The sequence below is a fragment of the Mastacembelus armatus genome, chromosome 6 (assembly GCF_900324485.2).
Source record: "Mastacembelus armatus chromosome 6, fMasArm1.2, whole genome shotgun sequence".
Taxonomy (NCBI): Eukaryota; Metazoa; Chordata; class Actinopteri; order Synbranchiformes; family Mastacembelidae; genus Mastacembelus; species Mastacembelus armatus.
The window spans coordinates 18,489,067-18,516,241 of NC_046638.1; the positions used below are offsets into that span (position 1 = coordinate 18,489,067).

General features: G+C 42.1%; 2 protein-coding genes and 2 non-coding genes across 4 annotated transcripts in view; 3 read left to right on the forward strand and 1 right to left on the reverse strand.

Moving 5' to 3' along the window:
* Positions 1–7,010, forward strand: part of LOC113132548 (solute carrier family 66 member 2) — a 79,790-nt gene extending 72,780 nt beyond the window's left edge. The window contains exon 6 of the mRNA XM_026310739.1: positions 6,919–7,010. Coding sequence (XP_026166524.1) covers positions 6,919–6,929 — 11 coding nt within the window. The 3' untranslated portion in view covers positions 6,930–7,010. The remainder of the gene's footprint in view (positions 1–6,918) is intronic.
* Positions 7,011–7,535: 525 nt separating this feature from the next.
* The window catches only part of kcng4a (potassium voltage-gated channel, subfamily G, member 4a), a 29,901-nt gene continuing 10,261 nt past the window's right edge, over positions 7,536–27,175 (forward strand). Inside the window, exons 1-2 of the mRNA XM_026310736.1 lie at positions 7,536–7,668; positions 7,806–8,447. Of these exons, the coding sequence (XP_026166521.1) occupies positions 7,561–7,668; positions 7,806–8,447 (750 nt within the window). The 5' untranslated portion in view covers positions 7,536–7,560. The remainder of the gene's footprint in view (positions 7,669–7,805; positions 8,448–27,175) is intronic.
* trnap-ugg (transfer RNA proline (anticodon UGG)) lies at positions 26,859–26,930 on the reverse strand. The gene has a single exon. It is a non-coding gene; the product is annotated as a tRNA-Pro (tRNA).
* trnap-agg (transfer RNA proline (anticodon AGG)) lies at positions 27,097–27,168 on the forward strand. Its single transcript has one exon. It is a non-coding gene; the product is annotated as a tRNA-Pro (tRNA).

Sequence of the window (27,175 nt, forward strand, 5' to 3'; positions counted from 1 at the left end):
ACTGACAGACTTAAACCTAAGAAAATCTCCTGATGATAACTTGGACTTACAGATCCTTCACCTCAGTGCTTCTGTTATTACTGCATGACTTGTGCACATTTTACATTTACAGTACTTCAGGTAAAATACCCACAGTATGGAAGACTACTCTGCTGCTTCCTTTGCATAAAAATAATCCCATTAATTCCAATGTAGCTAGTACTCCAACACAGGAAGAGTACTTCCATTTATTTATTGGGCACCAAGTGATATGGCAGCTGAAATCCCCCTCAGCCCCCCTTCTACACCCCCCCCCCCCCCCCCCCCCCCCCCCCCAACACCCAAACACAAATTGAAAATATATATAAAATCTTGAGGTTATACAGTGACACTACAGACTGCATTTAAATTATTTCTAATAAATGACATACGGAGATGCCAGCAGCTTGGTGGAATTGTGTGATGCACTGGAACAGAAATTTGAAGATCAGTTTTTAAACTTCCAAACAGCCAGAACCTAAGAAAATGCGTGCAGCATGGGTTGGGTTGGGTGCACAGATATGAAAATCTGGTTTCATGTGGAAAAGAGAGTTAGCTCATGCAGCAATGTACACAGATAAGATCACCCAAACTTGCTTTATTGCTTTACCTTTTGGATTATCAGATTATACAGAACCTGAATCAGGAAGTAGCTCACTTTTACTTCTAATTTGCTACATCTACCACTACGGCTTTCTTCTGCTGTTTGTCCACCACTACTATGTCCGGTTGGTTAGCCATCACCTGTTTGTCGGTCTGTATCTGGAAGTCCCACAGGATCTTAGCTCGGTCATTCTCCACCACCTTTGGAGGTGTGTCCCATTTTGACCTTGGGACCTCCAGCCCATACTCAGCACAGATGTTCCTGTACACTATGCCATCCACTTGGTTATGGCGTTCCATGTATGCTCTGCCTGCTAGCATCTTACAACCTGCTGTTATGTGCTGGATTGTCTCATGGGCATCAAGTCTATATATATATATATATATATATATATGTATATATATATATATATATATATATATATATATATATATATATATATATATATATATATATATATATATATATGTATATATATATATATACACACACACATATATACATATATATATATATATATCTACATCTGTTATCAAGACTTGACTTGATTATTATCTTTTATTTATATATATATATATATATATATATATATATATTATATATAAATAAAAGATAATAATCAAGTCAAGTCTTGATAACAGATGTAGAAGAATTCTGTCTTTGTCTGGACTAAACTCACCAGAATGACAGTTTTCCTTAAACTAGGCTAGGTTAAAAATAATGCTTAAGCAAAGAACCTGGTGAATGACAGCATCCCCTTAAGTTTTTATCATTAGCCAAGTATTGCTGGTCACCTACTGGAGGGTTTGTCATGATCCCCAGAGCATAAAGTCTAATGACTTTTATAAACCTCTGCTCCTCCCATAGCCCCACCATGAGCTTGATATGTTTGTTATAATTCAAATATGTTCACATATTGTTGTGAAATATGGACATTTTTACATTAATTGTCCCCACAGGATAAATTGTAATAACATTTTTGTTTTGGCTAATAGTTTGGTTTACTAATATGGAGACCAAACCAATAGGAGACCACATTTTTATTCCAGCATTATTATCAGAAAGTGTGTCACTGCTGCTGTGAGTCCTTATTTGTTCAGCTTCAAATATATTGTATATCAGTGTTTGGTTTTGCTTTGTGGCTTTACCTGGCTATGTAAAGACAAGTCTTGTGTAAACCAAATCTATTTTTGACTTCAACTTTTTGGTCTGCTGTGACAGTTTCAGGCAAAGCATGACAGTGTTTGGGTGTTTAACTGATCTGAACAGCAGAAAACAACAATATTATCTTAGTATTACATGTGCCCTGTTGTCAGAGACACTAATTGAAACAGACTTGACATAGATGCTGTCTTCTCATATCAGCCTTGTGCTTCATCAACCTGTCCTCCCCTTTTAATTCCACTTCTGCGTTTCCACTCATCTCCTCACCATTTCTTTTCCTGCCATCTAAAAGATGCTTTCCTCCCCTCAATGTCTTCCATCTTTTCCCCTCATCAAATGCTTTTACTGATCTTCTTTACCTCCTTCTTTCCGTTATCCTGATTCTTTTCACTCAGCCCACTCTCCTTGCGGTTTATTCCATCCTGGGTGTTGGGTGTAGATCTGTCTCTTCACACTGTCTGCTGAGTGAGCAATTATCCTGATCAAAACTTGCTCGCTTAGAGATCAAACACATTTCAGTCAGGGAGTGCAGTAAGAGAATTGCAGTGAAATCATAGGACAGCCTTAAAGGGGAAAAGCTGGAAAAGTTGGACAGGACTATCAGGTGGGACCTGCAGCTGGCCATGTGAAGGCATGAAAGTGTGTGTTAAACAGCTGATAAATATCTGAATGACTCATTGCTACTCTCCTGCATGCGCCTCACACCCCTGCTAATCAGACACCAGCACGCCGGCTGCTGCGATCTCATCTCAGCCCCCTCTTTCCTGTGAGGGATTAAACTCTTAATCCGCCAGAGTGAGGCTTGCTATTAGTACTGACAGGGCTGCAGCTGTCTTTGTGTTTTCCACTGCATGTGTATGCTGGCTTTTTGTGTAGATTACCATGGTGTGTTTGTGTGTGTGAGATGAATGTTGGTCAGTTTTCAGGTATGAGTAGGCCTGTGTGTGAGATTGATTAAATAAACTGCACACAGAGGATCCAGGGGTGGTGTAACACATAAATAAGTTAACTAGTTGGAGGACTCGGAGGCTCCCCATCCACCACCTGTGCCAAATCCACACCTCTCTGTGGGCGTGTGAGTGTTTCTTTCTATTTGTCTGCATTTCTTGTACCTGTGTATGTGTGGTGGATGACAGCTGTGACTGAAACATCATCTCTTTTGTGGAAAAAAGCTCCCTGAGAAGTAGTGGCACAGCATGTGATCAGTCCAATGTTGCATTATCTAACCAGCCCTGGGCATGTGCTGCACTGTAGGTTAATGAATAATGATGGAGGGATTCAATAAGCTGAACATTTCTGTCCTCAGAACACACACACCCTCAAATACACAAACGCCACCTCCTCAGTTTCCATCTTTCCCCTCACTAATGTGTTGTCTGCTCTGTTAGTAACTATAAGAGCCTGGACATAGTGTTTGCTGTTTTAGCAGTTCCCTCAGGTGCATGGGACCTAATGAGCTGCCTCTGAAGGACAAAGTGGGTGTGGGTGAAGCCGGCGACAAAGATGAATCTGGGAGCATATTGATACTTTTTTTTTTCCTGTGAAAATTCACCTTGTATTAATTTTGGTGCCTGTATTGTAGAGGTTGTCATGTGTACATGTGTTGATCTGCAGCTGGCAGGGTTTTCAAAGTCACTAGTGAACACTGAGGTCTATTTACTTATTACACAGCCAGACGTTTGGCCAGCTGTTCTGTGTCACTGTGATAGATCACCACCCTTCCCACTCGGTACAGAGATCTTCTATTGTATGTGACATTTAACATTTACCTAATTTTAATGTCTGTGTCATGCCAAACATTTGGCCCATCCCACATGAGATTATAAAATACTGTTATTTTACAAAACCTGTATCTGATGGTAATATAGAAAAACAAAACGCTGTAAGTGCATATATGTTTTCAAATAACATAAATATGTGAAAACGTCCTAATGAACTATACATCAAAACGAAAAATACAAGCCTGGAGAATATCTGGATAAAGTTTTGATGTGAATTCGTCTCTATGTGAACACCCAACTCTTTCTTTGTGCATAATTCATATTCACAGTCAGTTCATGTTTTATCTAAAATTATTGAGCAGGCAGGCCCCAATAAAAATGACTAATTTTCTGTAAAGGTATTATTCAGACAGCAGACTGAAAAAATGTGCTTTTCTTCCAGACTAACATGGGCTCCGGTATAATCTTAATTTTTAAGTGATAAATAACCAGATCTCATAAATGTCTTTCCTTCTTGTATACGATAAACTAGGGGGTTTTTTTAGCATCAGATTGCGCTATTCATCTTTCTCTTTTTTTCCCTATGCATCTGCGTCATGGTGAATTATAATAGTTTTATCATATCAGCCTCAAATTGTATGCGCTGCTGCTTCACTGCAGATTTACAACCAACCTTTAGTGATGGTAATTTTGGAGGGAAATACGCCCCCTGTGGCGCGCGGAGGATGAGATCAGGATGGGAGCATCTCCTCTGTGTCCTTGACTTTCGTCTAAAATAAAAGATGTTCAGCGGAGACACACTCCTACAGTTCTGTTATAATTCTCCTTTCTCTAATCGAGATCCCGCATACTCCCATCACCATTACGCAAACTTGAACTTGGGTACCCGGAGGTTCCTCTGTTGCGCGCCACTGCTCCGACCCCCCACCCCTCCTGCTCCTCCTCCTGCAGCACCTCTGACGGAGCTGTAACGGGACACTTTCAGCTTTACCAAATTTCTACCCGCTCCCATGTTCAGACTGTCTGATCGTCTTCCACCGGCTTGGATGATGCAGATGCCGGAGCCCTGTCCCTGCTGTTATGATAACGCGGTGGTTGGGAATGGTCGGTGACACCCAGATTTGGTGTTGAATGATCGGAGGGACTGCGAGGCGGCACAGGGATTTCACACCGAGCTGGTTTGGACGTTTGAAGAGTGACGAGCTCGGGGTGGTAAGCTGAGTTATAAGTTAGAATAATGTCTGCGGGGGGTGTGTTTGTAGCTGCTTATTTGTCTGAAGTTTAAATGTGCTGTCACAAGACTTCCAATGAGGAATGCTCAACACTAATATACAGCAGGATGTGAGAAATTGTTGCAGACTGAGTATTTGATTTAGAAGCACAATAGTCAGTTGAAATAGTTGAAATTAATTTTAAGGAAAGAGATGTAAAAGGCTTTTTAATCACCACTCGAGTTGGATTCGGTGGTCCCTCCTTTGTTTTTCTTGTCTTAACATTATCTAAGCATATTATTTTTACAGATCCCACTAAAATACATGAGTTTTAATAAATGTCTAATTTTGATAAGTGCGCAAAATTGTTCCACCATTCCTGTGTGTGCCTGCGTGTATGTGCGCGCCTTCTTGTAAGCTGCAGAGAGTGAGTTTCCTATGGTGCGTAAGAGACGCGGGTCTCTTCACTAGCTCCTGGCAAAAGCAGGCAATGTTTACTTGCTTATGAATGCAATATAAACTCACAGACTGAGTGCTGAATATAATATAACCCCATCACTGAAAAAGTCATAGAAAACACAAAAAAATACAACAAACAAAAAATACAGTATTAATAACTTTTACATTTGTGTATAACTTTCAAATACATGTTAGTTCTATAGTATTTTACTATGTAATTAAAGTAAAGGGGCTGAGCTGACTCCTCTGACATCCTTCCTGCTGTCTGACATTTGTATCTAGTTGAGATTCAAAGGAGGTCGAGCAAAGCTGATAACCACTTTCCACCACTAAAAACACTTTCCGTTAATAAAACTTCACAGGGAAGCCAAATCGATTAGTAAATAGTTTATCATGGTCTCCTCCCTCCATTAGGTCAAACTTTAACACCAGCGTTGTGGCAAAAATTTTTGATGCGTGTCTCCGGGAGCTTCTCCTCCTGGATTGCAATTAGAGGCAAAATGTTGGTGTAACCCAATACTGTCTGCACTCTCCAGTCACACTTTGATTTTGGTTTACTGTGGAAAGATACTGAGCAGAACAATGTGAAGGCTGATTATAATATTCTCCTTTTAGTGAGTGGTGTTAGAGTAACACTGACAAACTCACACAGTCTTAACTGACACTACGCTCTTTCCATCGTCAGAGTTGTGAGTCAGGGCTGGTCAACGTGAGAGATGAGGTGTGTTTGTGCAGGGATACTTGTTCGTGCTCACCAACACTGAGAAATGGGTAGAAAAATGTAGACTTGTCCCTTGAGAAAAGAATGCTGTGGAATGTGTAGTAAATCTATTTTAGCTTTACATTCACAGTAAGAGCTGGCAGGAGAAAAGCACAGGGCATAGGTGCAAATGTCAGCTTTCTTGTTAGTACCTGCATACAGCGAGCTATACTATGTCTCTATCTGTTTCACAAACAATAACAAAAACATTCTCACCTACTGCTGCCAATGAGTGACGTGTATTTGTAAAGGTTTAGGAATTGATTAAATCTGTTATTGGTAAAATATCAAAATATACATTCAAGAAAATAGAAGAATGGGCACAGGGCGCAGTGCGATAACAGATGAGCTATAAGTTAGACACTGTCAGTAAATGGACAAATAGTGTGATAGTATGACCCAGTTTGAAATTGGCTAAAACCATTTAAGGCTTTGATACACAGCGAGTCATTCTGGGCAACTGTAACGACTATTGATGCCAATAAGTTTCAGGGCAATCGTTTTACCAAGAAAAACATTTTGGACCCCGTGATTCAGTGTCTGTTCTCAGGATTCTTGCCCATCTACAGCAGCCGATATGTGTGGATAACGCCTCACAACCTGAACGTTCTTTTCTGCTGTTCCTCACATTTTTGTATTTTGTATTTCATGCCAAGAAAACCAGCCCGGTGGGATTTGATTTGACTGTAAATTCCTTTGCTCTCATGTCCTGCACTGACCATTTATAGCAGCAGAGCTGATGTGTCTGTCTGTCTGTCTTGTTTCTCACTGAAAGGAAGTGAAAGCAGGGGGTGGAGTCTACAGCACTGCAGTCTCATTGAGATATGCTTTCTCTGTGTCTCCTGCACCCTTTTTCTTGTTTTCACGCCATCTGTCTTTCTGATTCTTTGCCCATTGTTGCTCTAAATTGTGACAATGCCAGTCCAACCTCACTCCATTCTGACATTTATCTCTCTCCCCCTGTCTGTTTGTCTCTCTCAGTGCCTGCATGATGCCACCATGTGTCTAGGCCCTCACTAACTCTGCTGCGGTGATACCGAAGATCCACCCACAGCCTGGACACCACAATACTGCAAATTTGGCTCCTTGACTCATCCAGCTCATCCTCTTGCAGCTATTAGCCACTGATCAGTCCTAACACACTACCTAAATTCAGGCTTACCTTTTCCAGGCTCTCACTTCAGACCAGGATTCCCCTCTGATCTGATGCCTAGTCCACCAACACCAGCTCAGTCAATTTGGACCTCTGGCAGCAACAACAAAACCCAACTGCATTCAAATGTGATAACAGGTTTCCTGACGCTCCTCATTTTGTTCTGCTGATTGGAAGCCAATAGCTCATCTGTCACTGTGAAAAAACGTCTTGTTATAAAGGACCCTGTTTCCAAAAAGACTGAAAGCTAAAGCCATTTTTTTTACTCTGGTTGTCTTCAGTAGAACTGAGCAGGGGCAGGAAAGTTTTTCTCATGGGCATTATTCAGTATAAGTTATAAATTATTCCAGAAAGGATTTCTGTGCCCTCAGCTTGAAAAGTTGAGCTTGGTGCGATTCATAGACTTTTTCTATCCTCACTGCCTGGTCTAAGCTGCCCAGTCAGGAGCAGTGTGTTTTCCAAATGCTGCCATGCCCATCATCAGCAACGCCAACCATGACTTCAGTAATCTGTCTGTCAGTGATGACAGCAGTCTTGACCGCATCTTCACAGAGATCCCAGAAACTGAGACCCTTAAGGTATGGACCTGATCACCATTGAAATCAAATAAAAATGAATAAAAGAATGATATCAAATAAGTGATTAGGTTATGGACAGTTAACTGTAGGCACAGGTATTTCTCATGCATTGACACTTTTTATTTTTCATGCTCCAGGGTGTGTACTACCAGAGGGCTCAGTTCATCCGCCGACCAGAGGACCTGGTGTCCATTGACCACGGCCTACTGGCAGTGATAAATGTTGGGGGAAACCGCTATACCTTCCCTTGGAGCACCCTGGAGCAATTCCCCCTCACCCGGCTTGGCCGACTGTGTGGCTGCCGGTCACCTGAGGACATCGCCAGCATCTGTGATGACTATGACGAAGCCCGCAAGGAGTTCTTCTTTGACCGCTCTCCATCTGCCTTCAGGGTCATCCTCAACTTCCTGGCTGCAGGAAAACTGCGCCTGCTGCGGGAAATGTGTGTCCTCTCCCTGCATGATGAGCTGACCTACTGGGGTGTGGAGATGGCGTACATGGAGCGCTGCTGTAAGAGGAAGATGTACACGCGTATCGATGAGGTGCATGAGCAGGAGCGGCGTGAGGAAGAGTGCAGGCAGAGAAATGCCATGCAGCGGGTGACGGTGGAGGAGACGAGATACCGGAGGGTGATGAACTGGCTGAGAGATATGGTGGAGAATCCGCATTCTGGCTTACCAGGGAAGATCTTCGCCTGCATGTCGGTGATCATGGTTGCGGTGACTGTCATCAGCTTGTGCATCAGCACTATGCCAGACCTCAGAGAGGAAGAGGACAGGGTGAGTGAGTCAGTGTGTGTTGTGAATGTAGCTCTCAGTAACACGGGGCCCTGAATCCAACTCAAACTAATACTAAGTAATCAATCATAATACCTGAATGGGGCCCATAGGTTCAAGTTTGTAGTAAGATGCCTACAGTGACAGTGTCAGTGAGAAGTGTCATGAGTAGTGTCAATGATTACAGCTGTCTCACAGTTCACAAAGACTGTGATCATAAAGTAACAGAGCATTTTCTCCAACGCTAATTCAGTTTCCTAGAAACTAACATTGAAATTTATCACCAATGTTTGAGTGAGAGAAAAAGAAGTATGACTTTTTTTAATTGATTGATTTATTTCAGACAGATGTCATTAGCTTGTGCATCAGCACCGTGCCAGATTATTTTCAGTCAGGCATCGAAATTCACAAATATACAAAGCTCCCTGTCATGACACCTTCTTAAATATCCCTGTGGGATGCAGCTGCTGCTGTGTGTGTGTGTGTGTGTGTGTGTGTGTTGGGAATGCATATCCTGTGATCTGTGTCTACCCATAGCAGCGTGGGATAATGAAGCCTGAGCTGCAGGCTTGTCCAGTATCTGTCAGGAAGCACTGAGGGAAAAATGAAACTGTCTTACTCTATATCAAACAATAGACAAGCTCGCATTCAAATGCATGCTTCAGAAGACACACTTACAGTCACGCAAATTTGCACAAGCAAGGACATACATATGTGTGCTAGGTGTCACATGCCTACACACACACACACACACACACACACACATACACACACACACAATAATAATAATAATGAACTCACCCTCTGTAACCGATATGGCTGTCTTTGAATCATGCGCACATTAGCACTTGAACATTCAGCTTCCCTTTAACTAAAATTGTCACTGCACTTTTTAGTTATGATCAGTTTTCAGCTATTTAAATGAAATACACAAACATTGTCATCCGCAGGAGAAGATTGTATTCCTTTTCGTGTTTTCACCAGCTTTCTCCTCTCTGGTAATCCCTGAATTAGGAAAATCTTGCTCATCTTTGCTCAAGGTGCCCTTAAATAAGAATTGGTATGTATGGATAGGTCCAGAGTGTGCAGAGACTCACTGCTGCAGGAAAACTGTCCACACCTGTGTGTCAGAGGGCTCCTTGAAAAGTTGTCAGCAGCAGCACCCAAGTATTGATTTTAATATGAGCAGTCACACTGACTGGCCAAAGCATCGTGAACAGGAGGGTGTGATACCGGAGAGCTCTGGCTGTAGAATGCTTGATTAGTTGTAAAAACTGAAGAGAGGATTTCGAGAGCCCTGCCAGGAAGAGTTGAGTAGTCAGTGACGGTTATAGGAACACAGATGGAAGAGTTCAAACACAGAGTTGGACAGAGTCCCTGGGTCTGATTCAGTGGGTGCTTCTACACCCGCTGTACTGGGTGATGTCTTTGATATGGATCTTTTCCAACATGTGATCTGCAAGAATTAGAGGTTAAAAAAAGCACAGTGGAGTCCGACTCAGATTTATTTTCTCTTCAGTGACAACAGTGATAATGTGCACAACAGAAGAATCTGTACAGCAGGACTCACACGCAAACAGATATCCAGGCAGCAATTCAGTGCAAAGTGTTGCTGATGATAAAGAGATTGTATTTTTCAGTGTATGGTATCAATTGAATTTCTGATGAAATTTAATTCTCTGATGTAAACACGGTGACAGAGACAGTAAAGCTCCAACACAAACTATCCTTAGTGGGCAGCTCACTTTTTCCACATCCCAATCCACACATACAATCACACACTTACTATTATCACAGTTTATTTATTCCTGCTCCGAGAGGATTGTAGGAAAGTTTTGTGAAACTTTATGTTGTGTTTATGTTTTTATGTGTATATGTTTCTGTCTCAAAGCCTTGTGAGGATAGTGTGAGTTTTAAGGGTGTTTTGGGTGTGTATGTATGTGTATTAATCCCTTGTGTATTGTTGTATCTGATGACCTACTGCCTTGTGAGGATATTAGTGTAAGGACTTTTAGGTGGGGCAGCACGGTGAATGGTTAGCACTGTTGCCTCACAGCAAGAAGGGCCCGGGTTCGAAACCCGTCAGGGATCTTTCTGTGCAGAGTTTGCATGTTCTCCCTGTGCTTGTGTGGGTTTTCTCCAGGTACTCTGGTTTCCTCCCACAGTCCAAAAACATGTATGTCAGGTTGATTGGTGACTCTAAATTGCCCATAGGAGTGAGTGTGAGTGTGTGAGGTTGTTTGTCTCTATGTGGCCCTGTGATGGACTGGTGACCTGTGCAGGGTGGACCCCTGCCTTTCACCCAAAGAGAGCTGGGACAGGCTCCAGCAGATTCTCGTGACTCTGGTTTGGAATAAGCAGGTATATATGATAGGTGTGTGATGACCTTTAGGTGTGTGTGTTCATCTCAACCTTTCTTTGCATGTCTGTGCTCATTCTTGGAAAGAGGATTGCTGTTCCCTCCAAAAATAAACAAACCCATCTGCTGCTTTTATGTTTTTCTCACCACACACTCCTGAGTTTCACCATTCTCCCCAATTGCTCAGCTACTGAACTCCATCTGCAGTGTTTGGCCTGCCCAGGCACAAGCAGCAGGACTCCTGTCATCTTTAATTCACATGCCCTGCTGTTTGCCTCTGTCTCTGGTCTGCTTTGCAGTGGACTGGACCAAAATTCCCTCATCCACTCATCATTCATCCTGCTTCTGCCTTTGTTTGGGTTAGGAGTGTGAAAGCAGTAATAAAGTTAGTGGAAGATGGAGGAAGTGGAGGACAAATAGAGGAAAGGTCTGAATGAGGGACAGATGGAGAGAAAGTATATGCTTTTGAGAGACAATTAAACAGGGATGAGATTGAGATTTTGGCGGAAAGAAAGCAAGATGTAAACACTACTTCATTTTCCCCTCTTCTCCTCCCTCCCTTCGCTCAATCCCTGTGCTTCTGTCCTCAGCTTATCCCTGCTATCAAACACTGTTTCACCATGAACTTTTTCTTATGACTCAGTTTTAAGCCCTCTGACAATAACCATCACATCATTCCTCCATCACCTGCTGTGGGTGTGTATGTTTGCACTATAGATGCACTCTTTTTATGTAAAAACTCTCCCTGAACATTAATTCAGGATCCATTATTATTCCTCCAGGCTGTGTACAGTTGCAGCGTTTGAGGGGAAGCACAGCCTCCCCTGATGTGTTCCAAAAATGTAAATAGATGCATGAAATATTGATATAATCAGACTCAGTGGTTTTTTTTAACCCAGCTGACAGAAAGTTGAACTGGCTGTGGAGTTTAATGTTTCAAATTAAAATGTGGGCTTTGATCATCATAGATTCACTATTTGTGTACATAGTGTTCAGTGACTCAAACTGTTCTGATCTTGTGCTCAATCAGCTGTCTGAGAGAACAGCTGTGTTTGTGGGATTAAGAAATCAGAACATCATCCTCCCACACAACTTGTTAGCTACTTGACATATTTGTGGAAAATACATAATCCGTGGAGTTGCAGTATGTCTGTGACACTTCACTTGCTATTACTGGTTAGGACAAAACAACATAGTCCTTCCTCTCAAAAACAAATCAGCTAATTTGAACACAAAGTGGACATTCAGTCTGATTATCAAGCTTGTTTAGGCAGCTGAGGTTTTAGTTAGGGACCAGGTCAACTGTAGACTGGGGGAAACATGATCAGGTTAACTGTGAAAATATGAAATCATCTAAAAATATATGCATATGTTCAGTAAAAAGATAGACAAGACTAAACTATTCTTCTCCTGGGCACAGCTCTTTAATTTAGTCTTGCTTTAGTGGATGGATATGTTTATATCTTACATCTTTCTTCAGTGTCACACACTGTGTTATAACAACTCCACAGCATTTCCAAGTTAAATGAAGATTGGATGGCCTCACTAGTTCATGAGGTACATTTCTACTGAGCTGAGCACTGAGCCTGGTAATCTCCCTGACTCACATCCCTGGCAGGATAGCATCAGTGTTTAGCTCATAGAGAATTGGCTGTAAGCAGTTCTTAACTGGAAAGGAGCAGGTCACAGCATATGTTGATAACTTGCCTGAGTTTAGATTTTATTTCTGTTGAAAAGTAAAAACCACTAACAAAGATACTGGCTTCTTATGTTCATATTTCTGATTAAAACTGTGCAGCAAAGCGGCACCTTTCTCTGCATTTATTCTCATTCATTTACCACATATACATCAAAGTGTGTTACTCCACAAGTGAGTTTCGCTCTGATTCACATCTTAATATCCTCGCCGGGTGACGGAGTATTTTCAGACAGCCTCATCAGATTTGCTCTCCTTTTCCTAATTCAGTCATACTCTGGCCTGGGGAGTAATTGAAGTTATGTGTTATGTCCTTAATGCCATAAATTGGAGTGGGACTTGCTGTTCAGTAATTACACCCAAGGGCATCTATCAAACTATGTGGAGAGAGAACTGAGAAAGTGCTGGGGAGAGAGAGAGAGAGAGAGAGAGAAAGAGAGAAAGAGAGAGTAGCAGACTGCATGACTTAAGCTTCGCAGTGTGAGTTTTGACACGTTTTCTGATTGACTACCCACTTGTTCTCAAGCAGAGAAATGTCAATAATGTTATCGAATGGTTGAACATGTCTGGGCAAGTGATAAATGAGAGGGCAGATGAGCGTCTGATTTCTCATTCTATTAAGAGACCAAAAAGGCAGGATGAAGAAAAGACATAATGTGTCAGAGATAATGTGTTTTGCAACATCTGAAGTCAAGATAAGTTCATTCTTTATGTGTTAGGAGTAAATCAAGGAGACTGGGATGAGAAGTAGAAAATAAGAGAAGAGAGAACGAGAGGAGCATGTAAACACAAAACGAGTCATGAAAAGTGGTTCTCTCCATGCTCTCCCTTAGTTTTCCTCCCAGAGGAGCTGTTCAAACTTAAGGACGCATAAGAAAGGAGGAATAAACACATTAGCAAGGCACACATACACACTCTTATATAACATCCACATGCAGGCTTAATTAAGTAGTTAGATTTGATATTGTTTAAAACAATGGAATCAGTAACATTAATAATTTGGCCAATTTAAATTTTCAAATGAATACATTGCATGGCATAAAAATTGTTAAGTGGCAGTGGAAAAAACATAAACTCATCTCATGCGAAGAACAAACTTTTAGAAAATAAATTAAGCAGTGGAACAGAATGTGAGAAAGATTATACAGTAGAAGATTATTATTTTTAGGACTTATTTTTTGATCAAAAAAACCTACTTATCTGAAGATGTGAATAAATTATTTGGAATTGTTCTTTCTTGATCATGACAACAAGAGCATGAGAAACATCAGGCACATTGTCTGCATGAACAGTTGGAGAGTTAACAGCAATTTGGGACTTTGACAGCACAGAGGCAGGACAAGGTGAGTTGCGTCTAGTGTAGCATACTACATTTGACATTACAAACACTAATGCCATGAAGATAAAGTCACTTCATGTAATAGTGTATAATCACATTAAGTCTATTAAAAGACCTTCCATTCCCATCACATTAAAGTGAGCTGAAATTATTGTGTCTGTGTTCTGTTCCGTATTAGTCCTAGGTAGCTTTGTGTTGATTAGTCTGATTACTTTCACCTGTGTTCAATTAGTCTTCAGTTCTGTGTATATATGTCCCCTGCCTTCCTTTGTTCCTGGTCGGAGCATTGTACATGTGATGCCTACCACAGCCATTGTTTCCCGTTTCTGTCTGCCTGCCTGTCCGCCGAGTAGCGGAGAATATTTATGTTTTGCGCCTGAGCCTGGAGGTCCAGGAATAAACTAGTTTGTGTCCTGCACTTGGGTCCTCACTTCTTCCTTCACCACCGACACCACCAGATCGTAACAGAATGCTCCAACCAAGCAAGGACCCAGCGGACACCGAGGGGAGGACGCCGGAGGAGAGATGGAGCGAAGGGCTTCTTCGGCTGTTTATCGGCTGCCTGCAGTCGGCCGAGGATTATGTGGCGCCTTTAGTTTGGTGTGTCCAGCATGAATGGGTGCTTCAGTGCTCCCTCTGTGAGACACCGAAGGAGAGAGTGTAGAAGGTTTTTGACCTTTTTTCCTCCCTTCATACCATGCTAGCGATATGTAGGGATCTGCCAGTCCCCTTCTCTGTTACAACGCGGCTATGTCTTGCCCAGATCCAGCCATTATTTCCCGAACTCTCAGCCAGTATGCCAGCATCCCAATCCCCGGTGTCCCAGACGCCCGACTCCCGGTCCCCGGCGTCCCAGCCGCCCGACTTCCGTTCCCGGTCCCCGGCGTCCCAGTCACCCGATTCCAGCCGCCAGAGTCTCCCTCAGCATCGGTGTCCTCGCCGCCCTGAGAGGCAAAAGCCGGAACCTCAGGGGCCAGACGATCACGTTCCTGCCGAGGCACCCCTCCAGCTTTCCTCCCTGATCCTCCACCGCCGACTGTCCAGCCTTCAACACCTGTTCCGCAATCGTTAAAGCCAGCGGGGGCACGTGCTATCTGGCAGGAGATAAAGGCTAAGCCCCTAGCGCCGTGGGATCTGGTTCCTGTCTCTCACGTCCGCTGCCCAGCCAGAGTCCCTCCTGTCTGCCCAGCTACCGATCACATCCCTCCAGTCACTGTCTGGTACAGCCTCCATGGCTTCACCTCCATGACCGAGCATTCCTCCAGCGATTTGGACTGGGAGTCCTTCGATGAAGACGAGGACTGGGAGACCCTCGTTGAGGAGGAGGACTTTTTCTGGGACAGTCGTCGGAGTCCCTTTTGGGGAAACCGCCTGGCTATAAAGCCAGGAGGATTTGGACAGAGAGTCTCCCACCAGCATCCAGTGCAACCACAGCCACATCAGCCAGAGACACCTGCGCAGCAGCAGCAGGTGGGACCACTGGACCAACAGTCTCGACGACGGAGTCACCGCCATTGGGAAAGGTCAACCTCGGAACCTCAGCGCATCGACGAAGCCGTCCCCGCTGTGGTCCCCAGTCCAGGTTCCTGAGCCTCAGTGCGCCAATGAAGCCGTCCCCGTTGAGGTTCCTTCCCAGCAACCTCGACGACGACGGGACTGGTGCCGTCGGAAGAGGCAAATCCCTGTCCTGTCCTTAGAATGCCAGTCCTAGCCTCCAGAGCTTCTAGGGTTGCCACTGCCGCCGCAGCCGTCCGAGCCTCCAGAGCTTCCAGGGTCGCCGCCACCGCCGCCGCCGCCGCCGCAGCCGTCCGAGCCTCCAGAGCTTCCAGAGCCGCCGCCGCAGCCGTCCGAGCAATCAGAGCCACCAGAATGGCCAGAGCCGCCAGGGTGGCCCGAAGCACCAGAACCACCACTGAAGCCACAGCCATCCGAGGATCCAGATCCGCACCTTCCAGAGTTTCTAATGCACCCACAGCCACCAGAGGGTCCAGACCAACAGCCACCAGAGAGTTCATAGCCTCCACAGTTGTCAGAGTCTCCACGGCCCTCAAAGTATCCGGACCTGCCAGAGCTGCCAGAGTGTCCAGAGCCGATGCAGCCAGAGCCGTTGCAGCTACCAGAGTTTCCAGAGCCACCGCCGCTACCAGAGTGCCCCGAGCTGCTGCCAGGGTTTCCAGCGCTTCCCGAGTTTCCCGGGCCTTCGCCACAGTTTCTGCCAGGGGTTCCAGTGCTTCCCGAGTGTCCAGCACTTCCTGAACTGCCGCCGCGGCCTGAGCTTCCAGAGTGCCCCGAGCTTCCAGAGCCGCAGCCAGAACCCGAGCGCTGCAGAGCTCAGCGCTGCGGAATTAGAACCCGAGCCAGAATCCGAACGAGAGTCCAGCGCTGCGGAACCAGAATCCAGCTCTGCGCAACCAGAACCCAAGCTAGAGTCCGGAGTGGCAGATCCGGAACCAGAACCAGTACCGCCTCCTGGTCCTGCCTCTTCGGGATGGTCTGGGCGCCATGTCCGCTTCAAGGGTTGTCCTCCTGAACGGCCCCGGACTTTCGTCTGCCTGAGAGGTCTTCCTCCCGAGCGACCTCCAACCTATGCCTGCTTGCGAGGCCGTCTGTTAGGCCTCGAGATCCCTGTTTCCGGTTTTGATCCCTTATTTTGGTTACTTCCTGTGTTCTCTTCTATATTAGTCCTAGGTAGCTTTGTGTTGATTACTCTGATTACTTTCACCTGTGTTCAATTAGTCTTCAGTTCTCTGTATATATGTCCCCTGCCTTCCTTTGTTCCTGGTCGGAGCAATGTACATGTGATGCCTACCACAGCCATTGTTTCCCGTTTCTGCCTGCCTGCCAGGTAATACAATAGTTTGTGTCCTGCACTTGGGTCCTCACCTCTTCCTTCACCACCGACACCACCAGATCGTAACACTTACTGACCCCAGGAATTACAAGGGATATAATATAGGCTACAGCAAAGTAAAAAGAAAAAATTAAAGAAAATGAACTGGGAAGAATTTCTTTTTTCCTATGATATTTCTGCTTATTATGCTGCAGCTCCAACATCTTGAGAAGAAAAACTTTGTTCTCTTATCATTTTCTCACCACTGTCCAGATCCATTGAGAATATTTTGAAAAAGATCAAAGTATTTGCTGTGATAAAAATCTCAGAAGACTATCCAGTAATGCATGTACATCTCCTGCATCTGAGCTGTGCAGAATTGTTTTATGTGCATCAAGGAAGCTAGTTTCCAAAATGACTGTCTCTGAGGGGAAGCTGTGATTTGGTATCCAACATTTTTGACTGTCTGGACTTGAAAGCATGAATGAATTTCCCCTGCAGCTTAGAGAAGCACTGCCAAAAGTATTATATGACACTAAAGCAGAGTTTTGTTTTAGCTTAATACAAGTGAAGGACTTCCTAGCACATAATTAGATAATTCAGAAAGATAATTCATTTAAACACTTGAGATATGAAACACATATAGTAAGAGGAGATGCAAGGCACTCACAGTAAGGCTTAAAATTACTGAGTGTGTGTGTGTGTGTATGTTTCAGAGAGAGAGAGTGAGAGAGGCCCATGTAAGTCTCTATATACTGACTCTACTTGCTACATTGGCCGAGCCGTGAAGACAGGGCATCAATCACGAGTCTCGTTTGTGGGTGTAACAGCAGGGACACAAAATTAAGAATGTGTTTATCATGTGCCTCATTTTTATCTCCTGCTTCTCATAATTTCAGGCTTTGTTGAATGAACATAAATGGAGTGCAAATAGGTGTGCGTGTGTGTATAAACTATTTTCTCAGAAGGATGAGACTGAGGCTGGCAGTCAGTCAGAGCAACTATAAGCCAGAGAAAGTAAATAAGACTTTAGGGACAATGGTGGCTGGAGAGTATGATGCAGTAAAAAGACCAGAAACACAATTGAAATGAATGAGAGAGGTGAATATATCAATTAGATGTCACTGGGTTATGTTTCTCGCACATCAGATGGATATGGCTTTAAAGGAGCTGCATATGACCTTATCATCAGAGCTGAAATAACTTCACACAATCTGAAACTGCAAGAGGATCTGTAAATATCTCTATGAATGACCTATATGCTAATTACCAGACTCCACTAAAGTAAGCATGTGCCCTGAACAGTTATTAAGGTTAAAGGCAGTCACCTACCCTGAAGGATAGGGCCTTGAAGAAATATCATCTCACAAGGGCATCTGCTGACTGAGATGCATACAAACGTCTGAGAAACATCTGTACTCCTCAGACAAGGAACGCCAAATCTAATTACTATAAAAAGTAGTTTATTAAATGATTTTTTCCCCAATTAATAATTTACTGGGTAAATCTAATAGTGCTTCCAGTTGTTAATCAACAATAAAATTACTAATGACTCCACAGTAATTGCAAATGCTTTCAGTCAACATGTCTCCTAAGCACCTCTTATCACTTACTGTCCCCTCCTTCTCATCACCCAGTTCTGTCTTTCAGTATCCCACCATGCAGTAGTTCTTTCTCTTTCAGAGACATCAGCTCAGTTGATGTCCAGCAGATCATACGCTTGCTTTTGTTCAAGCTACAGTGCTGGTCTAGATGGCATTTAGTTTTTCAAACTTGCATCCCATGTTCTTTCATCTCCATTGGTTGTGCTCTTTAACCTATCGTTAAATACCTGTCAAGTGCATCCTGCCTGGGATTGTGCAAGAGTCAATCCACTGCACAACAGGGGTGATCCTCATAACATGAATAATTACAGACCTATTTCGATTATAAACCGTACTGTGAAAGTTTTCGAGAAGATCATTTTTAATCAATTAAGTGACTAAATTACTGATAATGACATACTCTCTCCATGCCAATCTGCATTCAGAAAATATTTCTCCACAGCCACTGCTCTCCTAAAATTCAAAAATGTTATTTTCTCCAGCTTTGACAATAATATGTGTACTAGTGCTATATTTATTGACCTCACTAAAGCCTTATACATGGTTGATCATTATCTGCTCCTGGATAAACTGTATTCTATTGAACTAACTAGATACTCTTTTCTTTGGTTTAACTCATACCTGCATCATGGTTGCTAGTGTGTTTCTTTTAAAGGCAGAAACTCTAGTTATATTGTAATAGACAGAGGTGTTCCACAGGGATCATCTTTTGGACCTTTGTTATTTTTCATTTTTATTAATGACCTTCCACTTGCCTGCACAGACTGTAGTATTCAACTGTATGCTGATGATACTTTCATTTATTGCTCCAAATCAAACATTCCAGATATTCAATATTCCCTGCAACATGACTTTGATTCAATTAAACTGTGGCTGCTGTCCAACAAGTTGCTCCTTTATAAGACCAAATCTCAATCTATGTTATTCCAGAAAAAAGTTAGATCTCCACCTTCATCAGCTCTTCATCTTAAATTTATGGACTCTTCACCACTCAAGGCTGTCGAACAATTTAAATATCTTGGCCTCTGGCTTGATCCTCAACTCACTTTCAATTAACTTTCAAATTAACATACATTTGAAAATATTATATATTATATCAATAAAGTGTTTTAGTTTTTAGGTTGGGAAAAGGATAATCTCTCAGTTAATTTGACCAGTTCTCGATTACAATGATATTATATACCAAAATACTACAGCTTCTAACCTTCCACTATATGTTGCATGTAACAGTCTTCGCAGGTTTATCCTCCGATGTCCCTATAGAACACACCACTGTGTGAACAACTGTCCTGGCTCACTCCATCGTCAAGAAGGCACCTTCGGACAGTTTCTTGAGAGCTTTGTTTGCTAGTGCAAATGAATGTGTTGTCCCGTATCCTTGTTTTTTTGTTTTTATACTATTGTCAGTTACAGAGGGTTTATCCTCTTTATAAAAAAAGAGTTTATCCTCTTTATAAATAAATGTCTTCTTGTTGACAATGCATGTGTGTGAATGTATATGGTCCAATAATTGCATGTGTATCTTCTGTGTCTTGTATCTGTGAGCATGTGTTTGGCTGTATCAGTGTGGAGCAGATTCCATGCCTATTTTGGCCTATCTGAAAATGAGCTGTAGTCCTGTCTGATGTGCTGCATGGCTGCCAAGAAGGATTATGGGAGAGAACAGCAAAGTATGAGGTGTTTATCCTGTCCATGCCAGGATAGAGTTGCACAGCACACACAAGTACAATGTAGTGAAGTAGCACTTGTTAACTAAACTACTGGTAGTTTTTGACATTTGAAGTTAAGAATATTATTCTTTCTAAATTGACCTGTCCAGACAGTCATGATTTGTGACAGTAAAAAAAACTTTCATAAGATATTTAACAAGGGCAAGTGGTGCCATAAATATCATACAACGTCTTACAGTTTAAACCACTTTTGATAAGTGTGAATATTACAGAAAGGTGTGTCCTTCAAAAAATTCAGGGCTGACAGGTTAAACCTGCATGTTCTTCCTAAACAAGACCAGACCACAACTATTGGTGTAAGGAACAGTTATAAATTTCAACAGCCAACAAAGAAATAAATACCAGAAGGAAAATTTAGAACAGGGTTGCTCATACCCTTAAGTATAACTGGAGTTCCATATTTACCAGATGATGATAAACAACTGAATGCACCATTAAACAGCTGATTTATGTGTACTGGTGAGATTGAATAGATAGAAATCACTGGTGTTTTCTAAATTTAGTACAAGTCTCACTTAGCCTCTTTGGAGGAGCCTTTGGATTGAGACTCATTATAATGTATAGGGCAAACTCTGACAAAAGGTGTTGTCTGAATTGCAGGGCTGATGGAATGATCCCAGTCTGGGGACAAATTGGATAAGAATTAAAATATGTATGAGCTAAAAAACAAAGAAAGACTTTCATTTCTAAGATGTCCTACATCTAGAAAGCCAGAAAGACATTTTTTTCTGACATCTAATCTCAGCTGGACTTTAAGCCTCATAATTCAAAGCCTTTTTCATCAAATACACAAATATAGAAAATTTTGTATTTTAAACTTAATTTCACACTCCAGTGATCACAGTTAGAGCAATTCTGTTTCAAGGTGACGTCTCCTGACAAAGAGGTATAGTTTCTTCATTCATAATAATTGGTTACAATGGAAAAATGGCAGCCCAGGGCTTTTCTTCATAATAATACACAATTTATAGATACTAGAAATGGAGACAGTAGACTCAAAATGTACACAGGATTATAAACAGGTCTTTTTTATACACTCACACACTAGTTGGTGATAAGAAAGAAGTAGTGGAGGCAGTGGTAGATCAGTGCTGAGAAAGGGATGGAAGAATGGGGGACAATAAAGACACAAATAGGACAGGTGAGGAATGACACGGGCAGGGAAACCTCATGGAAAATGAAAAACTGAAAGCAGAGGAGGAGATAAAACACTTCTAATACCTGTACACAAAACGCACACATACACACACAAAAAAACACAACCACAACTCTTTAACCTGTGATTAAATACACTGCAACAGGTGTCCACCCCTGCAGCACATCAAAATCTTGTTCTACACAGAGCTACTGCAAAATCAAACCCCCCATCTCCACACACACAATGCTGCTCCAGCCCATCATCACTGAAGCCAAGCGCACCCTTTGTACCCTGCCTCCGCATTCCTACACACAACCAGCAGCAAACATGCACACCCTGCAGCAGAGTGAGTGCATTCTCTTTTCTTTTCTATGTTACTTTCTCATATATTTATTGATGCAACAAACTGATGGAACGTTTTCAACACTGAGGAATAGATGCAAAATACAAGATAACACTGTACTGTTGTCTGCATGGACTTAAGCACACTGCTGTGCACCTACGATTTTTTGAATTTGATGACACACTAAATCTTTATAATACTGAATCAGAAACTCTCAAGACTTATTCACTTTTACAACATTTTGTACAGAAAAGTGGAAGCTTCATTTCAATTGTACAGCTTGTGTGTAGATTAAGTGAGTGTGTGTATAGGGATTTTGTATGTTATCCATGTAGCAGTACCATTTTTGAGGTTTTTACATCTTATATTTGATCAAACATTACCGGAAGACTGTCCCTAACAAACAGCAAAGTGAAAATCTTAGCTGCTGTTTACGTATGTGTTTCATGCTGAGTCCCCTGCAACTGATCCTATTACAGGATCCCTCCCTCTACACCCCTACTGTCATTTCACCTATTAACCCCCTGCCTTTGTTCTTTCTGTCACTCCTCCCCAACTCCCCTCTTTCATTTTTCTCCATTAGGGTGTTTGTATGTGTGAACATGTTGGTCTTTGTAGGTGATGAGTTGTTGGCAGCTACAGATAAAACTGCCCTGCTTTTACACTTAATGGTATGTCCATGTTATGGTATTTAGCATCTGGACCCAAGTACCCTTGGATTTGGTGAACAGTCTGGCTGGACTGTATGGCTGTTTGTAGCTCTTGCATCATAATACAGGTTCCTGCAAATGAATAGGTGCACTTAATACAAGCCATGGAATAAAGTGCTTGGTGTGGAGTATTTCACTTCAAGGCCAGCAATTCTGTTCCGTTTTCTTTTTTTTTTTTTTCCCGTAGTGCAAAGTACATTCAAGGTTTGTTGCAAGTTAAAGCTAATTGATGGGTTGAAACCTTTCTCATCTTTTATTCCCTTTTCTGCTAAATCTCCTAGAACAACTCTGAACAGCTCCTCCAAAAGGAAAACATTTGTTTTGGTGGTTACATTAACTAGCACATAGTTAAAGATTTCACACAGGAATCAAACACCAGTCTTCTGTGGGAATGTACTGTGTTTTCTGTCTCCATCCACCCTAATCTTCTCCTAATGTGGACTTTGTCACTTTATTCTATACAGCATACACATCACCTAAATTTCTGCTTTACTTGTGTTATAATTACTATGCTAGAAGTCACCTACTGAAACTATATGTTGTCATAGTTGCCTGATCCCACAAACAACATAAGAACTCATTTTTTACAGGACAGTTTCAGAAAGACGCAGAATGAAAGTGAATGAAATTAAAAATTTAAAAAACCCTCAGGGTGCATTCCTAATTATAAACACAATGCATCACTTTGCCATCATACTGCAGTTAGAAAATCCAAAAATCCATCTGTCTCTGTGTAGCTCATGCAACAGTATGACAGTTGCATGTAGGAAGGTCGTCCTAGTGACCAAGTGAAGAATTATAATTCACTTCTACAGAAACTTTCTCTTGTCTAACACATTTACACTTCAAACCTGCGAGTGACCCTGCTGTTAAAGCATCCAGAAGCTTTCCACTGGCAGAGGGTAGATGGAAGTCTGTCAACAAGAATCAAGAATATAAACTGGAGTGATGCTGTTTGGTGCTGGCAAAACAGAAAGATACAGCCAGACAAATTGTGTCAATCCAAATTAAAAATGACTCTTAAATATTAGTTTTACACCCTCACATATATGAAGAAGGAACATGTCAGAGTGTTTTTGTGTCAGGCCACAGACAGTCGGGTGTTTTCAATCAAGAAATATAATAATTTAATTTATTTATTTAATCTCTGTGACCATCTGCCCAGCCATTAACACAAACACAGACATCATTGTAACGCCCCAAATATTATCATAATTATGCCATAAATGCCAGATGTTCAATCAGAGAGATGAAAACTGTTCAGCAGAGTCAGAGCAAAACATATAATGTGCATAAAGCCGAGCCCAATATTGCAAATTGTCATAATATTGGATACTGAGGCCTTTTCCTTCATAATTAGTTTCAGTATACTCTCTCCTCTATGTACCCCTTCCAAGAATACAAATGACTAGGTTACATAAAAATGTTGTATTTCACTCATTTCCATTTCAACTTAACTTGCCTCAAATCCACGATTACTCTTTTCAGTGTAGTTAAAAGTCTGTACAAATATTTTTGACTTTTTACAGAAAAGTCTCCCATCCATCTTGTATACCACATTGCTTAGATCGCATTTCAGGGGTTTCCTTCTCAATGACACAATGGCAGGTTAATACAAATACTAGTTGCAGGTCTGCAAATCTGTAACTAAAAACACAAAACCTAAAAGTTTCCCAGGTGCTGTACTGTAGATAACTTGGCATCTCTGGTACTGTCCTTAAATGGATGAAGTCCTATCTTGAAGACAGGAATTACTTGGTTGAAATTGGTAGCTGTGTATCAGACCAAATGGCGTTGACATGTGGGGTCCTAAAATCAGCTAAAGCAGCTAAAATCTGGAATAGTCTTCCTAATGATGTTAGACAAGCTCTGCATATGACAACTGAAAGTGTTTTATCTGCATGCATTCTCCTTTAATTTTATTTCAAGTTTAGTTTCTATACTATTTACTCTCTTTTATTTTAATTCTTGCCTATGTACTTTTAACTTGTCTTTTATTTCTGTAAAGCACTTTGACTTACTCTGTGAATGAATAATGCTTATTATAGACTCCTGTATCTACAACTATCCACATGGATCCCTCTTTTCTGAAGTGGTTCATCCTCTTTGACACTGTCAACACGATTAGCTGTGGGTTAGATAAAACTGAGCTGCAAATTTCCTAACTAGCCTCCTGTGACACATTTAATCTTTTTAAATTGCTTCATAAACTGAACGGCATGGTTACTTAAAACCAGCTTCTGCTAAGCAATGCAGCTTCTTTAAGGGCATGTCAGGTGAATTACAATATGTGTGCACTATTTACTTTTTCAACAAGCCAGAGCATATGCAAAATATTCCACGCATGTAGTTATCTAGATTTTGATGTAGGAGACTATCACCAAAGGTCATGTAGTTGTCCATCCCTCAAAATGCATTGCATTTACTAGAGAGAGAAAGTTACAGTCAATTGTTCAGAAACTGAAATTCTTTGCCAACTTAAATATCTTTCTTTTCTCCAAGAAATTAATGTTAAACAACTTTATTTTGGAACGCCCAGAAGTGGAGCTGTTTCTCATATCCGTGACCTAATATGGTTGATATGATTTCCTCCCTTATTGTGTGTTTGTCTTTATTTGACATTGAAATGTGTTAATATGGACAATAACGTAAAACCCCATGTGAGACAGCTGTAGGGGTGAACAGTCTCTGTGATGAAATGAGCTGTCGCTGACATTAGTTCCGGAGAGAGTTGTATTGGGGAGATAAGGTCAGGGAACTAGTGGGTGTCGGGGGAGGTTTTGTGTGTGCAAGTGTGTGTGTGTGTGTGTGTGTGTGTGTGTGTGTGTGTGTGTGTGTGTGTGTGTGCGTGTGTGTGTGTGTGTGTGTTTGAAAGAGAAAGACAGAAGTTGAAAGCTTCTAGCTGTAACAAATGGCCTATCATGCAGCGGGTGAGAATGGAGTTGCAAAGCCCTGATGGACCTAATGTCGGCACGACAGAGAAAGAGCAGTGAGTAGGGGAATAAATGAGAGATAGAGAGAACATGAGAGAGATACTGTGAACTGTGTGGAGAAGATTGATGCAGGACAGTCAGCCGGAAATCTCAGCAGGACTCGAGCTCAGATAGAGAAAACATAAGGAAATCAGGCAAGTTAAAAGAGGAGGATAGATGCAAAGAGTTAATGATTTAATGGAATGTAAATCATCCTGAGACATAAATATCAGTCTTTCAGAACTCTGGAGAAATCATGCACTGTTCTTGGAGACACTGTGGTTCCACTTTTACTGTGGGTGCTGTTTCACTGCAGCTCAGGAACAAAAGGCAGTAGTTCAGATATGTTTTATTGTGATCATTTCAATAACTCAATAAATTTACATTTTGTTAGTGTTTGAAACTGAATGTAGCATGTTTACAAACTTTTCAGTTTATATGTTTTACATCTACACTAATCTCTATTTTTATATTAACAATTAATTGACTATGTGTAATGTGAATGATGTCACCTGTAGTGATGAAGCCACAGGGAATCATAAAAATTCCTATGATTTAGAAAGCCATTGGGTGCAGAAGATGGGGAAGCTGAAATTAAACACTGACAGAAATCTGCTTTATTGGTGATTCTTAAAATGTTCATCTTAATTCACAGCTTGAAAAATGATGTGCCAGTTCATTATCCCTTGTGCGACTTTGGTATCTCCACTAGCTGTTCTGTCCACATCCAGCCACATCCATCTGTCACATCAGCTCAGACACAGGGATTTGGACTTGGAACTTGACTTCAAATTTGACAAAGGAACAAATCATATCCCTAGACCAACGAGCCTCACACAAAGGCTGGTTTTTCACTAAAATTTCCCGACAGCTCTGCTGTATGGGCCACTTCATAGCATGTGCTGCACTCCCAGACCTACGAGACAACGCTCACACCTGCGGCTCGTTGGTCTAGGGGTATGATTCCGGCTTAGGGTGCGAGAGGTCCTGGGTACAAATCCCGGACGAGCTCGTGGGCTCATTATTAACACCTGTGTGGCTGAGCTGGAATCCGTGCAATTTTGCTCAATGATTCCGACGTAAGTAATCAATAGATGTATCACCTTCAACCAAATTGTGCAGCACGACAAAGAGCCCAAGTTCATAACTTGTTCCACAGACACGAAAAACAAGGACTTCTTGCAGTGTTGACCTCACAGAACCCTGACGGTAATAGTCTGGAGTTAATCTAAGAGTCCAAGAAGATACTTTCAGGCAGCTTAAATCCACAGAAGATGAGTTCACTTTGAAATTGATCAGAAGGTTATTTTATAACTCACTTTGGTGGCTGTAGTTCTTTTGAGTTGAGTTTGAGTTTTTAGTTTTGAAAAAGCTATGAGCTGTTAGCAGTTCCACCAACAGTTCCAACGATTTATTTCCCCTACAAACGTCTGAGATAGTTTAAAATTCTCTAACGAACAGTTAAAAAGGCTGACACATAAGACACCACTTCCACTGACAAATTACCACCTGCTACAGACATTAACAAATTCATTAGTGCGATTAAAAGATGCCAGGAATTCTATTCCGATTTTCGGAAAGCACCGATGGCTTGTGTTGGTTCTGATCACTGTCAATTAACCACACTCGCATTTTAAGACGTGAGTATTGAGAAAGTGGTGCTTGCAAACCGATGGCCTATGAAAACACACCAGGGCTCGTCCGGGATTTGAACCCCGGACCTCTCGCACCCAAAGCGAGAATCATACCCCTAGACCAACGAGCCCCTGACAAAGGGTAGTTTTTCACTAAAATTTTCCATCAGCTCTGTTGGTTGTTCTGTTTACGTTGCATGGGCCACTTCATAGCATGTGCTGCACTCCCAGACCTACGAGACAACGCTCACACGTGTTGCTGCACTGCCAGACCTACGAGACAACGTTCGCACCTGCAGCTCGTTGGTCTAGGGGTATGATTCTCGCTTAGGGTGCGAGAGGTCCGGGGTTCAAATCCCGGACGAGCCCGTCGGGT